This window comes from Pezoporus wallicus, unplaced genomic scaffold (genome assembly GCF_028554395.1).
Source record: "Pezoporus wallicus isolate ANWC-B61680 ecotype Strahan unplaced genomic scaffold, APGP_CSIRO_Pwel_v1 contig_5069, whole genome shotgun sequence".
Classification (NCBI taxonomy): Eukaryota; Metazoa; Chordata; class Aves; order Psittaciformes; family Psittacidae; genus Pezoporus; species Pezoporus wallicus.
In genome coordinates, this window is record NW_026642361.1 from 2,112,637 (window position 1) to 2,130,943 (window position 18,307).

At 37.4% G+C, this 18,307-nt stretch overlaps 1 protein-coding gene across 5 annotated transcripts in view; it reads right to left on the reverse strand.

Annotated features, from left to right (window-relative positions):
* The window catches only part of TMTC2 (transmembrane O-mannosyltransferase targeting cadherins 2), a 256,741-nt gene that overhangs the window by 52,481 nt on the left and 185,953 nt on the right, over positions 1 to 18,307 (reverse strand). For all 5 annotated transcript variants that reach the window (XR_008974934.1, XM_057429504.1, XM_057429506.1 and 2 more), the window contains exon 8: positions 8,480 to 8,601. Coding sequence is in view for 4 of the 5 variants with exons in the window: in XM_057429504.1 (XP_057285487.1) it covers positions 8,480 to 8,601 (122 nt within the window). In the remaining variant the exon portion in view is untranslated. The remainder of the gene's footprint in view (positions 1 to 8,479; positions 8,602 to 18,307) is intronic.

Consider the following 18,307-nt stretch of genomic DNA (forward strand, 5'->3'; position numbering starts at 1 on the left):
TGGGCTTGTAAAAGATGCTCTCTTTTCAAACAAAGTTTTCTTCTCTCATGTCCTTAGATGATCACAGTGACTAGTACTGATCCTCAAATTTTGGCTCTCTAATAACTTCAAGAACATGAGAATATTTCTGCTTGGTGTTACGTATTAATCTTGGTGTGTGGGAGCAAGAATTGGGTGACTTGAGGAAATTAGGGTATAAATCTGTATCTACTGATACACAGTAATTCATCATATACTAATCTTTGCCTTATACAAATGTGAGGCAACCTTCTCATTATTGCGCAGTGTGATATGTTCACATACCCTTGTCCTTGAGGTCATGACTGATGCTTTCCTTCCCAGTCATTCCACTGGACCAGGGTCCTCACATGCACACGAGTCTATGCATACTATGCTTGTGTAATCCAGTGAGTTACTTTTAGAAATAAGCTTGGCATGATCAATAAAATGCAATGTCCTGTTTAATTTTAATCCTCCATTTGTACCTTAAGTAAGTGGTTTGCTTCCACCTAAATATATTATTTTAGTCCTCCTTCAACTTGTTGACTAAAAATCCACCTCCTAGCCTGAGATTCTGCTGAAGTTGGTGTAATTTTTCTATGAGCCAAGGTTATTTAGCAAGTAAATAACATAAATTTGGTTCTTGAGTCTACATGTAACGGGATAATTAATGGTGATAACCAGAGAGCTGAGATTTAAGCACTACCCCTGGACCTTGTTGGGAATCCACTTAAGCATTTCTGAATGTGACACCACTGCTTATACACAGATTTAGGAATGTAAAGCACATCTCATAACTTTACTGGCTCAGGGCATGATTCAGTGGCTAGTAAGGTGGTATTTTCTTCAAGCAAAGCATGTATCTGATTAATCAGTAATTTATTACAGCTATTTGACACTCATTTTCTTAGCTTATGGGTCTCATATCATAAAAAGCATTCTTGTTTTATTAAAGCATTCAAAATTATATAGGAAAGAAATATAGGCATAGGATTTTCCCCCCCTTGAAGTTTTATTTGGTTGTGGGTTAGGGTTTGGGTTTTTTTTTGTTGATCGGAACGTTTTTTTTTGGTTGGTATTATACCTACTTTTTAGTCTTACTTTTTTTTGGGCAATATGAAGTCTAAAAGGAATTTACCTCATGTTACATCACTGTTAACACCAAAAAAGATTGTATACAATCTTAAGTAAACTTTTAAACAACAGATTTCATTTCATACCTGTTGTGGTTTATACCCTAGCCAGACAGCTTGTTCACTCCGCTCCAGGGAGGGCTGGGGAGGAGGATCGAACGGGTGCTCCTCCCACGGGTTGAGACAAGAACAGTCCAGCAACCAGTGTACAACACAAATCACCACTGCTACCACCAACGACAATAATGATAAGAGAAAATAACAAGGGAAGAGAATACAGTACCACCGTCCAAGAAAGGAGTCTGACCCAGAAGCCCGTGTCCTTCCGGGTAACTCCCAGTTACTCCCCACCCCAGGCATGATGTGCTGTGGTATGGAATACCTCCTTGGCTAGCCTGGGTCAGGCGCCCCGTGTCTCTGCTTCCTCCTGGCTTTCCCTCCTCCCTGGCAGAGCATGAGCCTCACAAAGTCCTTGGCCAAACCAAAACACCGCTGTCAGCTCTGCTCCCGAGCCTAAAGTCAAAACACTGCACTGCACCAGCTACCAAGAAGGAGAAAAATGACTGCTACTGCTGAATCCAGGACAATACCTTGTGATTTATCTACTGTCTAGAGCCATACTGAAATGTTGACCTCAGTCATTAAGCTTTAGATTATTTTATATCAAGAATATGTAATGCAATGTTAAGTAAATTTTCATGTTATGCCCTTGCTTTTCCATTCAGTCTTAAACACATTCTGTATTTTTTGATAAAGAAGTGTATTAATATCTACTCATATTTCATTGGCCATTCAGTATAATATAAATCAACTATCTACACATACTCTTTCCACTGAGTACTATGAATTTCTTCTAAAAGTTAAATTTGGCTTATATCATGCATTTTATGATTAATGACAAAATTACTACACGCAGAGTAATCACAGGTGACTGGTGGCTATATTCAACCATGTAGCAAACCAGAAAGATCTCTTTCTTTCATGAAAGCAGTTCATCCTGTGTCAGTGATGTTTTCTATAACAAGCCTTAAATATATGTTGAGTAAAGCGAGAAGTTTAGGGCTCCCCTTTTCCCGTCTACAGGAAGTCAGAAACAAGGTACAGAAGATGAGATCCCTAAAGGAGGTTAGTGAGGGGCTATGTGCCTAAGTACTTATTCCAGAGTAATTTACCAACTAGTTAGACGGATATGTTATATTTAAATTAAAATGCTCTGTTTTACAATTAATTCTGTTACATTTGGCATGCAGCTAAACATATGTCCTAAGGGGATAGAAAAGTATATCTATGGATGCAATACTTATGGCACACAGCCAACCTTAGAAGAAACAGAAGCTCAATAGATGTCAGCTATTGAAATTTCTGCAGTTCGAAAATCCTGATATTCAGCCTGAAGGTGTTAATGCTCTAGATACACCAGATAACCAAACATAAAAAAAAAATAGGGCTTATGGTTCTGAAGTCAGTAAGCTTTTCACATTGAAGAGGGAAACTCACCCCTCCTAACCCCTACAAGCAAACTGCTTGTAAACTGGAAACAAAACTGAAAACAGCTTCTGACACTCTGCAAATTTCAGAACTAAATCCAAACTTCATGCTTGGATCAGTTTTCACCCTCAAGGGATCTCAAGTGTCAAGAAAAACTGTCTGCGTCAGACTCCAAAGACAAACTGAATACATAACTGAAAAGTAGCAGTGGCTATTGCTTGGCTTAACTTCATTTCTTAGGGAGGGCCTTCTCAAAGATTCAACATCATTTATAAGTTGTTCTGATGGGAGTTTAACTGAAATAACCAATTTTCATTAAAATATTTTTCCTTGAAGCAGTACTAATAGCCAAGGGATTCAGCCTCAAAAAATGAAATATCTAATAGACTTGCTGATTTAATTAAATTGACTCATTCAGAAAATGCTGTTTCATAAATTAAAGATTTCTGTATGTGTAGGCATTTATTTATCATTCCCAAAAGAAGCATTGCTAAAAATATTTTGTTGTCATTGTTTTAAAGGAATTGATTACTAAAATAAGGGATAAACTGCTCTGGAAAAATTATACCTAAATTTAACATACAGAATTTCAATTGCTATGCCTAAAACTAGTCATGATTCTTTTGACATCATGACTGTTCTACCTCATCCCTGCTTTCTTCTAAGTTATGTTAATCTAGAGAGACAGAAAGGTAGCAATCAGCCAGTGACGTAAAAAATGGCAATATGACAGGATTGTTCAACAGAAATGCAAATTTCATTTCTGTGCTGGAACATCAGCGGCAAGTAATTAGAGAAATAGTAAATGTTGAATTAGTCCATTAATTATTGCACTATGTCCTCCTTTTCCCCTGCTGTCCCATTTCTTTCTCTTTTTCCTACCTTCCATTTATTTCTATGTTGTCATTTATTTACATTTATTTTGAGATGATTTTCAAGGACTACACCAATTACTGAATACAGAAGGGAATTTGATAGTGGCACTCTGAGTAATTTTGCAGCTCTCCAAAAATGGCAGGATACCACTCTGGTCTTCTGTTTGTTGGGAGCATAAGCAACAAACAACTGCAGGCAAAAAATATGGCCACCCACTGAGGAGGGAGTATTTCAAAACTTAAAAAAAGTATTTAACTTCAGTGTTGATACTTGAATGTCCCAATCCTGTTTCTTTTATTTTAATCCAAAACACTACAAGTCCCTATCATGTCTATGTCTGCTTTCTCCCCAGCCCACTTTGGAGAACCCCCCCCCCCCAAAAAAAAACAAACAGCAACATTTTACATTTTAAGGAATCTTCTAGGGTGATTATTACTGAATTTAATATGGTTTGGAACTGTAACACAAAATTTTTACAAGTCAAAGTAATTTTTTCTTACAGCACTTTGGGTGATTTTCCAAGCCAGTAAAAAATAGGAGATTAACAGCACTGTGTGGTGCTGTGTAAAACGCAAGAAAATACTGCACAATTTTTTCCAAAAAAATATAGCAAAGCCTGTAATTCCTAGTTTGCAACACACTAAATGTTACAATATGGAGCTATCCTCAAGTACTTAAGTAATTATAGCTTCCACTACTGCAAGCTATGAGGGGTGGTTTGTGGTCTCAAGTTCACTCAAGACAGATAAAAGAAAACTTCAAAACAGACTTATTTGTAATTGAAAAAAAGCTTCTCAGACTAGTGTGCCACTATAACAACTGTCCACTGCCTCATGGAAGACAGGCCAGCCATTAAGAGGAAGGTTTTCTTAGTCTTCTCTTTAAGACTAAAATGAGAGGAGAATAAAAAAAAACAACTAAGAGCCTTACTTAGAAATTAATTCTTTTTAGCATGACATGAAAGCCAACCTTTTTTTCTTCTAGAAGGTCTGCCATAAAATGGAAAATGAATTACAGCACATGCTCAAGGCCTCAGCTGGCACTGTCATTTTTGACAGACTCATTTTTATCCTAGAACTTGGCGCCATGCAATTTTAAAGTCTTTCCCAAAAATTATGCTTTTCTTCATGATATAGAAATAAATTACCTAAGTAAGGGATGAGGCTGTGGTACCAAATCCCTGTGCTGCCAGGAGATTGGCTAGGTCAACTAGTACGTCACATTAACAAGTAAATTTCTTGAGTAATTTATGGTGCTTAACAAGTTAAAGATATGAAAAATACATAATGCTAAACACTGCAGCCCTAAACAGCTACATGTTGTTTTTTAAAAAATAAATAATATAGAAAGCACAAACTTAAGCCCCAGAAAACTATTTTCTAATTATTTTACTAGCTGAGCTACTAATCATGCTTTTCAACCACTGAATTATGCTGTTCTTATACATTCTCAGGAAAATTGTAGCTTAGTGAGCTATAATTTTTAGATATGAACATATAACATTATCCAATATAGGGGTTATGAAATACTTGTGACTTATGATATTAGGTAAGATGACTGTAAATTCATTAGGTATTCCTTTAGAGCTCTTAATTTGGTCTGCTTTATTCATATACAGCAGAATGTCCAAACCCATCTGGCATTTCTTGTGTCCCAAAAGAGCTAATAAGCATTTGAGAAAACATTTTAATTAAAATAATAATAAAAAAATAATAGTTTTAATACTAATAAGTAGTTTTTTAATCCAAAGGTTTTATTGCACACAAATTAGAACTGTATCACTTTTGTATTTTAAGAACCAATGACAAATTTGCAGCTATTTTTAGTCTGGTTTTTGTTTGTTTGTTTTGTGTCAATGTAAATTTTAATGTTATTACAAGCTGAACATCATATTCTGAGTTTTATGAATGGATCTTTAAAGTTATTCAGGAAGTAAACTTTACTGAGGATGTTGCATAGACATAACAAAACTGTTTTCTTTGAAGACTTTCTTGGGAATATATGGAAGTTTATGAAGGAAATAACTTAGAAAAGTATGTACTTTTATTGAGAGTATTTTATTCAGCATTGGTGCGGCCTTATCTTGACTATTCTGTGCAGTTCTGGGCCCTCTGAAAAGCTTTTGCTGAAAAGTTGGAAAGCACAGCTTGCTGCAACCAGCAAGCAATTTTGCACATCTCTAATCTACACACTGGACATAGGTTCCCCTCACGTTTCCTTATGAGAAAGCAAAGAAAATGAAGGATATAAGATGGTCCAGGTATCCAGGCTGGAATGAAGGGATTAAATTTGGTGAAAGGAGTTAAATCCAGTTGGCACCCAATCACAAGTGGTGTTCCCCAGGGCTCAGTACGATCTTTATCAGTACTATCTTTATCAATTATCTCAATGAGGGGATTGAGTGCACCTTCAGTAAGTTTGCAGATGACATCAGGCTGGGCAGAAATGTTGATCTTCTTGAGGGTAGGAAGGCTCTACAAAGGAATCTGGACAGGCTGGATCAATGGGCTGTGGCTAATGGTATCAGGTTCAACAAGGCAAAGTGCCAGGTCCTGCACTTGGGTCACAACAACCCCATGCAGTGCTACAGGCTTGGGGAAGAGTGGCTGGAAAGCTGCTCTGTGGAAAAGGACCTGGTGGTGCTGATGGACGGCCAGCTGAACATAAGCCAGCTTGTGCCCAGCTGGCCAAGAAAGTCAACAACATTTTGGCTTGTATCAGAACTAGTGAGACCAACAGGACCGGGGCAGTGATTGTCCCCCTGTACTTGGCACTGTGTTTAGGTCTACAAGACAGACATTGAGGGTGCTGGAGCATGTCCAAAGAAGGGCAACGTAGCTGGTGAAGTATCTAGAGAACAAGTCTTATAAGGCTGAGGGAACTGGGGTTGTTCAGCCTGGAGAAAAAGAGGCTCATGGGATACGTTATCACTTTCTAAAACTACCCGAAAGGAGGTTGTAGAAAGATGGGTGTTGTATTGAGGTAGGTGTTGTTCTCTTTTCCCAAATAACAAGTGCTAGGACCAGATGGAATGGCTCCAAGTTGTGCAAGGGGAGGTTTAGATTAGATATTAGGAAAAATTTCTTCACTGGAAGAGTTGTCAAGCATTGCAGCAGGCTGCCCAAGGAAGCGGTGGAGTTATCATCCCTGTAGGTATTTAAAGGATGTGTAGACATGGTGCTTAGGGACATGGTTTAGTGGAGGACTTGGAAGTGTTAGCTTAACGGTTGGACTTGATGATCTTACATGTCTTTTCCAACCTCAATGATTCTATTATTCTGTGTCATGCTGCTTTCAGTATGCATTAATACTGGCAAGAGATTTGAGGAGGCAGAAAAGCTGGGGTTAAGATTAAGCCACTTCATTAGAATTTAAGTCAGGAAGTAAAATGTAGCTGAATTTGTGAACTTTACAGGTTTGACTTTACTGCTAGGGGGTTTATACTAGAATTGCCTTTGGCTGGAACTTAGGAACTTGTCTGAAACCTTTTTCCTCTCCCCCCTCACCCCACAATTTCACTGACAGAGAAAACTTTTCTATCTATATTAGCACCCACTTCCACCTGTCACTTCATCATCCATCTCACATATCTCTCCTGGAAAAAAAAGTGTTATCAGTGGTTTTGTCTTAGCACTTACATTCAGGAACAGGACTACAAACAGTATGAAAGTTTGGTTCAACAGATGGGGGAAAGAAGCCTCTACAACATCCTTCCTCTAACAGCTGAAACCTAACTGAAGGAGGCTTTTCTCTCTTCTAAATATGCAGGCTGTGAGAAAATGATCATGAGCCTAGGTAGCAAAGTTTAACAGAAGAATAAATCACAGCAGTACCTCAAATTAGGTATGGGATGAATCAACTATGCCAAAGGCTGCAACTCTAATGCTGCAGTACCCCAGGAAGTCTATGTAGAATTCCAGGAAGCCTATGTAGACTTCCAGGAAGCCTATGTCAACTTCCAGGAAGCATGTTAAGTTACAGCAATCATATATTTGCAATGGGAAATAATACTAATACAGTTCAGTATACTACAAACTAGACAAAATTAATTCAATTTGAAACACTGAGCAGGTAGTAGGCTGCGGAAGTGATTAATAAGTGACCAACATAGAATCACAGAATGGTTTGGGTTGGAAGGGACCTTAAAGATCATGTAGTTCCAACACATCAGCCATGAGCAGGGACACCTTCCATTAGATCAGGTTGCTCAAATCCCATCTATCTCCAGCATGGAGACAAAACTCCATATGCTACTGCCAAATCTCTTCATCATCCATTTTATCATTGAATGCTTTTTCAGACTCTGTAGCTGAAAGACCTAAATGAAATAAATGCCAAATTTCAACAGATCAAAGACTAATGAACTTTTTTCTTCATGAATGAAATAACCACCTGAAAAATTTTGTCATCTCCAATTACTTCGTCATCAAGATGCTGTCTTGTTATGTTACTCAGAAGGCAAAGTAAATTTTAAAGAAACAAAAAAGTCCAATTCTGATTTTTTTAGAACCAGTCCTTAGTAGTTGAGTAGTTCTTTTCACATGCTCAAAGAGATAATCCTAAAGAAGTAAGTAAATTCAAAGCATGAGACATGTAATTCATAAAGTATAGGTGACACCTCTAGCTCTGCCATAGGCTGCTACAACAATCCTGGGTAAAACACTAAGTATCTTTTTGTATTAATATCATAACTTGTGATCTAAACTACTTACAATAAAGGCTTTTTCAAACAAAGAACTCTTTGCTATCTGTTATAAAGTTCCTACTTTATTATAAGTGTTTTCTTACAGCACAGAGGTGTGTGATACTTCAGGAATGGATGCAATGTTTCACAAAAAAAATGACGCTGTCAAAAACCCTAATAACAGAAATGGCATGATAAATAGGCCATAAGCAATTCTCAGACTGAAGTCTTCCCATCCCTCTACCTCACCAACTCAAAGCACCTGGGACCAGCTCCCAGGAGCTGCTGATAAACTCACTGTCAGGGCCAGCAGTTTTCCGTAGGTGAGATGGGCTGGGATGTGGTCGCTCTTGGATCGCAGTGACTCCATGTACCAGTGCTCTGCTTCTGGCAGACGGTTCATTCTCATATAGGCTTCTCCTAGAGGGTAAAACAAATGCCGAACCCTAGTGAGAAAGTCCAGAATTTCTCAAGGCTTCCATAATTTCTAATTTGAAAAAAATTAGTAAAGGGCTTTGAACACCTACAATGACACAGAGGCTTGAGTGAGGAGATTGAGTAATTGCCTTATTAGGGCTGAAAGAGCATAGTTGAGATGAAAGTCCTGTTGGAAGAGAATTGCAAAAGAGATCTCCAGCTGCTAAGTTTCAGTCAAAAGTTTCAAAGCAACACATGTTTTATCACCTCTACTGTAGAAAAGTTACTTCTTTTCCATCAGTCTACATTGCACAGCAGGGAATGGCAGGGAGAGTACAGAACATGGTTGCATTTAATCATAATACATTAAGAACTTAGATTTTTTTAAACTAGGAAAGGTTAAGAAAACAGTCCTGAAGCTATATTGGAGGGAGAGACACTAAAAAAAGATTAAAAATCTCTGAATGTAGTCAAATTAGGTCATCTGCCACAATTCGTTTAAATTAGAATATACCATCCATAATTTTAAAATTGATAGTCTTTAGAAGTCACATATGAAATGACTGAAACTGGACATTTTTCAAAGTGAAATCCTTTAGTGTGAGAGGCTGAGGCAGGCAATGCTGAAGAACAACAAATGAATGAGATGTCAGAAAGCCACATACTGTGGTACAGATAATTGTAGACTTAAAGTTTCTGAGAAAGAATTTGGTATACAGAGAAAGACAGGCTCTTTCTCCAAGATGCAAAGGTTGAAAATAAGCAACATCAGACAAATATATAATGGTGAAGAACAGTGACTTTCAGATTCATACCTTGCATTTACACAGCTCTTTCAAAAGGGCTCTAAATATAAATGTGCCCTTGCCCAAGCCAATGACAGACTGAAAATGCCTACAAGAGAGTCAGGATTTCATCATCTAACCAGCCAATTAATTCCAAATAAATAGTTAAGTATCTTCCCAAAATCATGAAGTCACAGTTTACCCAGTGCCACCCCTGGAGGACCTACCCAAGTAGAGCTTGGCTAAGCTGACTCCAGGTGAGTCACTGGCCACAGTTCTGCATTATCTTTGAGCACTACCTGGAAATTAATAGCTGTGAGGGCATCAGGGAGAGATAGAAGGATGAGCCTTCTTTATTCAAGCTTGAAGCCAACTACCACACCCCCAAAAAATCAAAGCAGGAGGAGCTATGAAGGATTTTCTTGATGAAAGAAAAATGGACAAGGCCAGTTAGAGTTATTCTTTTTTTTTTTTCCTAATTCATGAGAGAATAGGGATCCCAGGCAAAATGTGGCTCGTAAGTCTGAGTTTCAGGATGTAGAGTGCAGTGCATGCAAAATGATGAAACCACAGCCTAAAGACAAAATTAGTGTGACAGAGTCAGAAGTCACGCTGAGTCAAGGTTAAGGGAAGCCAACATGAGCAAATACAGTTTTTCCAAAAAGGGGTGTAGGCCTGTAAATCTAGCAGACCAGGACTTCTAATTCAAGGATTTACAGAGCACTCTGTACTCCTGCACTGGTCGTGGATATCTGATTACATACTCAAGTAAGTAAGTAAGTACTTACCCAAGTAATGACTTGAGTAAGTAAGTACTCAAGTCATTCTACTGCTGGTTAGGGCCAAATTAAAAAGCAATTCCTCCAAAAAGAGAGGCCAAATTAAAAAAATAAAAATAAAAAAATTCCAAACAGGAAATAAATCCCAAAAGAACATGAGCACCCTCCAAAAACCACAATCACATTCAGGATATCAATGTCATATGCATTTTTTTCACTATGTCAGCACTCACAAATAAGTGACATGATACTTTCTTAAGCACAAAACAAAGACATAAAATCAAGTGCTGAAAGGATGGAAGAAGCCAGAAGTCAAGCTATATGCTGCCCTCAAATCCTCTCCCTAGGTGTATGCTTTGTGGCAGATTGTTTAATTATTTGATTGCATACTTTTCCCACAGGCCCCTGCTGCATTTAGCATACAGGAAACGAGGAATCCATGTTGTGCTTTTCTTTCAGCGGAAAATTCCAACCCAACCTGTTACAGCTTGGCAAAGTTTCAAGCAATTAAAAACAAGATCCTTTAAAAAGTAATGCAAGCAGCCATAAGAGACAAAGTTATTATCTGCTGGTAGTGTATGCTGAAAACATTGCCAAATTTCAAAAAGATCCAAGGTTCTCATCTATTTTCCATGATAGATTTTGATATAAGAAAAGATTAACATCTTAGGAGTACTGGCAAATTCGATTTTTAATAGGTTTTAAGAGCTCAACTACTTTGCAAGCTAACCTCCTAAAACTTTGAGGCCATTTCTGAGTGGTGCATCTAGAAATGAAGCAACGATACATCAATCTAAATGTCAAAGTCTTGAGAAAGGCAAGTCCCCTGAAGACTTCACAGGGAATTCTCTATAGCTAAACATTTTTTTTTCTGGAGTCTGTTTTCTGCCACTGAACCCCATACCACCAAGAATCACTACATTATAAGCAACTGGAACATGTCATTACTACAGAAGGAAGTATGGTTAGGGAGTCTGTTACTAATTTCATCTTCAAACTGATTTACAATGACACTCTTATCTAAGAAAAATTAAAGCAAGTTGAAAAATGACAAAGGCTCTACTAGTGCCATACTCAAAAACTGGAATAAAATCAAGAAACTGTTAACTGAAGTGTTAATTCAGTCAAGTGATTTTATATGTTAGACTGATGAAATTTTAATAAACGCTATTCTAGTTTAAGACAGTTTTCCAACAAAATGGAAGACAACATGTATAGATTGACTGCTGTCATTTAGGGGTCATTCAGGATGCATCTGTATGTCTGAGATTAAAATAAGAAAAATAGTATTTGACATTTACAGTCATGTATTTTTATAAACTTGCAACATGAATGATTTCATCATTAGGAAAATAATAGTGTCTGTTGGTAGAAAATATGCAAATCAATGATATACGTGAGCAAGTTTCCATATTTACTTTAACAATTAATTTATAAAATCTTTCAAAATTCATGCTCAAAATCCGAAAGATCACACACACACAATTTCTTAATCAAACTAGTCAGATCTATAAAGTTCAGCAGAGGCAAGAACAACAGAGAAAGAAATTAATTTCAGTGGAAAACTTGGGACATAAATTGACAGTTATTGCAGCTCCCTAATCCATATCAACATGCAACCGTTTGCAGCACTGCCTGCACAATGAGTGGTGGTAAGAAATCCAATAGTCAACTTGAGTAAAAGGGGACAAATCAGTAATTCGAAACTGTTTCCATTTTTCCAGGGGTTCGTTCAGCTATATATTCTCTGGGCTTTATGCACCCATTTCTTAGCTTATTCTACAAGGAAGAACACAGATTATTAAACTGTAACTCTCATTTACCGATGTAGTGTAAGAAAAACATTAATATGCAACTGAAACACTACTAAAAGGACATAGTTCATTACATCTCTGCTAATACTTATGACAAAGTGAGTAAAGAGCTACCTTTTAACTAGACTTATACCAGCACAATTAAGATCCTGGTACTCAGGATCAGGTGGACTTTTATTTTTTTTCTTGCCATAGGAATAGATCAGCTGCAAGACTACCATTCTCCAAACAATATTTTCCCATATTTTCCCAGAATCCTTGAAATTAAAAAATTAATCTTTCAAAATAAACAAATCAAACAAAAAAAAAATCCAACAAATTAAACCAACACTAAAAATATCCCCACTAAAATCCCAGGACAAATTATTCCTAATTAGAAAACAATATCAATCATATTAAGAATTAATTATGTATATCAAACAATAATGTTAACAAAGGATCGGTTTGCTAGCAGCTATTTCCCCTGGAAGACCAACTTCTTACTTGATAATGAAGGGGAATGTGATTTTAATACAAATCCTAGAAAAAAGAAGACACAAGTTAAATTTTTCTAATACATACCACATGTTGTTAAAAAGCATGTTTAGGTACCATTTACATGGATGTGTGTTACATGGTTCTAGAGCAACCCCTCATCTGCTTTCATATTTGTTCTGTTTCAGATGCATGATGTCATACCAAGCAAAGGCCATTTCCTTGCAGGGATCATGTTAGACTTATCAATCAGCAAGTATAACAGAACATTGGCTGTAATAGCACTATGCCTCTTTAAGTGTCATGTACCCATACTTGCAGATTAAGAACATATGTTGCTTTATGATCTTCCTCTTAGGACCCCAAAATATATTGCTGAAAAGACAACTGAAAAATCATCTCCGTAAAGAAGGCAATACAGGATAAACCTGTCCTGAATCATACTTGTATCTGTTAATTATCTGCCACTCAAATTTCTGGATGTTAAAAATGTAATATAGAAAATACATAATTTGGCACTGACAAAAGCAGATGTCAAGACAGAGAGGAACATGAAGATGCACTTTGAAAACAAAAATTTCTAACACATACATTCAGTCAGGATTTAAATTTTATTTTTCCATCATCTATTTGAATTTGGAACAGAAACAGGTTGCCTTAGAAAATGATGGAGAGGTCTGAAACCCTGTGTACAAACCCCTTCCACAAGGGGTTTATATCTTTCATAATGCAACTGTGCAGCTTCCGTGCTCAAATCAAGGCTGCAGATGCACTTACCATAAATGCACCTGTCTGGATACATAACTTCCTTCTTTTTTTCCCTTAGGTACCAGCACATACAATAACAACAATAACACAATAAATCTAGAAGCATAGTTTTATATTAGACAATACTATACTGATGTTTAAGATATATTGCAGAAGATTAACAGTCTTGGTGATAAATATGCAGTGCATGTATATCTCTGCAACAGCTGAAGCATGTAAGTTTAATGCGCACCAAGTTCTGCACAGACTGAAAATATTCTGTTTTTTTTTTTTTCCTTTTACAAAACAATCTCCTTGAAGATTTCAAGGAATGTATTGTATTCTAAGAGAGCTTTTGATGGATGGGAGTCAATCCAAATTTACTATGGTTGAGCAGTTTTTTATAGGCTTCAATTAGTCAAAGCAAAGCCTTTGATCTTATTTAATTAGACCATTAAGCTACTTTGGAAGGAAAATACTTAAAGTGGAAAACAGATACAAATGAAGGGCAAAATAAAATCACTTGCAGTGTGGACTTTGCACAGCTGTTTCCTGTTGTACAAAGACTTCAGTGAAAGAAGTATACTGACACAAATAGAGGCATTGAGCTCACCTGAGATAATTTCATTTTCCAAAAGATGTGTAGCAGCATATCAGAAGGGAACAAACTAAGAATTCCTAACTGAACAAGTGATTGTACTCTTTTTTTGCCTTTTACTTTATCTACACACATTTAAAATATTTCTTTTTGTCAGTAAAACAGACATTATGCCAGTCTAGGTTTCTTTAAAACCATCTTAATAGAAGCATTTTTCATTAGAATCTTATCTAAGTGGGATCCCTGTAGTACAATTTCAGTATCAGACCATATTTTTGGTCTACAAATGTTATGATTACACTTATTTTCATATAAACCCTGTATGCTTATAATACAAATGCATTTCAGGCTTAGACCCTTAGCTTTTTCAGAACATTGCTTAAGAAAACTCATGCAATTCACATGAAATTATAGATCAATAGTCCAAAGAGATAAAACCGAGAAGACCTGAGAATCAGGAAAAAAACCTCACCAACCAACCCTGTTCTCAAACAGCGCATCCATTACCCCCTCAGCAAACCACTCATGAAACCTTCATACTCAGCTTGAAACCCTCAAACAAAACAAAGTGAAAAAAACAGGAGACACTGCAATCAGCCTGGAAATTTATACACAGCTTTGGCCAGCAGATATAAACTACCATAGTCTGCAAAGTCTCAGAGGAGGAAGGCTTAAAGTAGCAAGATGAGGACAGGGAAGGGGAGAGAAGGAAGCACAGAATTTTACTCCCCTCAGCATTGAAGTGTATTCTTATTTCCCTAGAGCACATAATAAAATATACATATAAAAGAGAAAAGAGAAAAAACAAACTTTTTTTTTGACCAAGATGGTTTTAAAAGAAAAAAAAAAGTAGTTTGTAATGTGCATTTAGTAATAAATTATCAGTAAAGCTTCATGAGATGCATAGGAAGCACAACTGGAGCTCAGACCAGTGCAGGTACAATGCTCTGCATAAGTTATGATGTGGGATATGCATTTCACAGCTTAATCAACTTTGGCTCTTAAAAAGTAAGTCTTGCACAGCATGAATTGTAAAACTATACCAGCAAAAGTGTTTCTTGGAGTTCTAAACAATATTTAAAAGTAATTCAATAAAAAAAGCATTTAATGGGAGCAAGGGGCAAATGGGATAGGAGCCTTAACAATATTAACAGGTTTGTACAAACAACCACATCCACCCAAAAGCATAATCAAATAAAGCAATAGTTATGTTATAATCATCAACACAGAAAGTCCCCCTGCATGCTAAGCCTTTGTACTTAAGATGCAAACCTCTGCACCAGATGTAAAATCTGGCTCCCCTTTCCTGCTCTGTACCTGTCTGCCACTTGTGTACGATTTGTTTTCTGTCCATGTGCATGTAGCAGATTAGCAAAGAGAAATCTAAACTCTAACTTGAGCATCACAAACTGTATTCACTCCTGCAATGTTAGGTTCTCCTGTAACTTGCATTTCTTACTAACAAATGTCTGTCAGACTTTGCACTCCAATGATAGCTGGAAAGGGCAGATGAAGTCCCATCAAGACACTCATCCTTATGATAGTATCTTGCCCATCTAAACCATAACATCTTTCTTGTTACTGTTTAGTAATAAAATAAAGCCTCCATGGTCCACCTCACACCACTTAACTGGCAGGAATATGAATTACTGTAGCAGGTGGGCCAATGTGGTTTTAAAAGCAATGTAATACAATCAACTGTACAATATCAGATTTCAAGAAACACAAAAGACATCTAGAGCAGAGTCTGATCCTTAAGCAATCCTAATATTGGCATTAAAGTGTTCAAGATCCCACAGGGACCATTTTATCTTTTGACCCCAGGCTTTAATTGAAACTTGAAACAAAACATATTACCTATTTAATGCAGCTGAGCTGGACTCTGGCGTTTGTAGTGCATGTTGCCATGCCAAGCAAATTAATCTGTGTAACCTTAGCATGTACTTTTTAATTTACATCAAAGAAATATGACATAGAGAAAATAAATGCCAAGCCAAACCTACACAGCTTGTTGAATAATTATTTTGAATCTAGTTTTAGAGTTTTAATTTTTAGCTGTTTGGGACTCTTTTAACCAAAAGAAAAAGCCCCCCAAAAGGGGGGTGTGTGTGTGTGCCTCTGTGTGTGTGTGTGTGTTCATTTTCTTGGTACAAAGCCAGAGAAACATATGGTTTCTTTAGCTGAGTTGTTGCACACCTGGCAAAATAAATCACAGCAACAGGAGACTGCCCTGCAACTTCTCATATGCACAAATGTAGAACATCCAGCGCTGGTATTCTGGCCCTGCCTTTTGTACCATGAATAAATGCAAAGTCAAATGGACGGCTTGCTTCTTGAGCCCCAGTACTTCTTTTTTGTTTAAGAGTCAAGTTACTTAAGGTTTTAAAGAATGAGAGTCAGCCAGGCAGGCTGGTACACTGGAGGAGTGAGTCACTGGGCCTGCCAGAGTGAAAGGCCAATAGAAGCAAGCACAGGAAAAGAAGTGTAACACAAACAGGTAAAGCAGGTGGTGTAAAGGCTTAACACTGATGGAGTGCTAATGCTACTGTACTCAGAGTGCTGGAGTTCAAACCTATTTCAGTTTAAACAGTTTGTCTCCTATTCTCTTTTGTCATATACATCATACAGGGGAAAAAGCTTACATAAAAGCTTCAATGACATCATTGAATAATTACAAAAAATTAGAGAAAGCAATGTTTTCTTAGCTCATATGCCAATATGTGGCAATTTGCATGTCACTGAACCAAGCAGAGTGATTGATAGAGACTCGGAATACATTAATCACAGTAACAACTGCAGCAGATAATCCTCAAACTCTAGCTACTCTCGGACTTCATGATAAACCATGAAGACTTTTTCCACATGTAAAAAAACAGGCAAAGACCCTTCCTTCCCAAGCAGATGGGGAGCACTTCCCAGTTTTTCCCCCTTCTCTTTAGCAATAAGCATATGGAGAGTGGGCATAGCTCAGTGTCAGATTCATGCAGTTAAAGGCACACAAGACAGGACTGGCCTATTTCAGTTCCTCCAGTCTCCCTTTTAAAGGCAAGAAGCAGGCAGACAAGTTTATGTAAAGCTGTTTATCAGAGAAAGTGTTATAGCAAACATGTTTGTAATTTTATCTTGAACTTCAAAACAGAAATAAACAATCCAGCTGGCCTTCTGATGCCCAGTGACACGGTATGAACTGCAGAGTGGATGTACTCCTGATAACGGATGTCGTGTCCTTGTTCTCCTGTCACACCCAATGCAAAGAGATGACTGAATGGGTGTTTAGGATTTATCTCACACAACTTGAGCTAGTAAATCTAAGCTAGCTATCTCAGCTCCTTTTACAGGAGAAGTATGCTTGCAGGGGTTTATTTGTATAATCTAAAATAAATAATCTAAATCAGATGGTCTTAATTACTCCCCAGAGGTTATCTTTTCCTTTCCACCCTATAAAGTGAGTCTAGCTACCTAGCTTTGTCATGTCATCTAATTTTTACACTAATACAGGTAAGAGAGACTAACCTAACTCACTCCACTACTGCTCAGATAGACACATCCAGGACAGCTTTAAACAAATCAGTCTGAGTATTGCTGTTAATATAGCAGCACTGTGCTAAATTCAAGTCACTACCTGACCCTTTATGTAGCCCCTTGGGTTGCCTTTGCAGCATAGTAAACAAGCTACACCTCAGCAACTGGTGTGAAGCAAGTTCTGGTTTCCCTGCAACAGCTGCCATCACAACAGCAAACAAAATACAAATAAATGCTATGTTAATGATTAGTTTCACTTTACCAAGCTCCATAATAGCCTGTTGCTCTTTGCAAGGTAAGCTCAGCTGACCCTAACTTGTTATGCCACTAGGACATCCATGAAATGCTGGCAGCTGACTAAAAGAAACGAGCCCAAGTATGGGCTAAGCAGTGCATGGAGGAAGTGTAGCAGCAGCCAAACCCAGGCAAAGGACTGAGCTGGTCTTTGTATTCACTATCGCTTTGACTTAATAAATGCAAATCCCAGGAACAGAGTGAACTTGTACATCATGGACTGTGCTTATAAAGGGAGCTGAGAAAGACATTCTGAACCTAAAAAAGTAACAAATGGGAAAAATAAAGTAAAGAAGTAAAGAATTGTATAGGTCAGGATGATCTTAAAGGGAGCATCTACTAATGGGAACACAAAAAGTGGCACAGGCTCACTTTGCAGTGGAACAACCATCATGCTAGAAACAGCACTGGTCTACTTTTTCCAATTTTTGTACTTCCAAGGAGCACTTTAATCAAAATTATGAAATATATATTTGCACTAAAGAGGGCAGTCAGAGTTCAGAGGATTTGCTGGAGCACTGCAGTACTTCAGCCACTACAGGACACTGATAGCAAGCAGAAGTTTAATTTACACAGTGGTGACTGTTTTGATAACCCAACTGAATTTACCAGCAAATCCTGATAAAACTGATAAAACAACAGTTGCACTAAGATCCTCTGTGAAGTACATGCAATAATCAACTTGTGTGTTCTAGA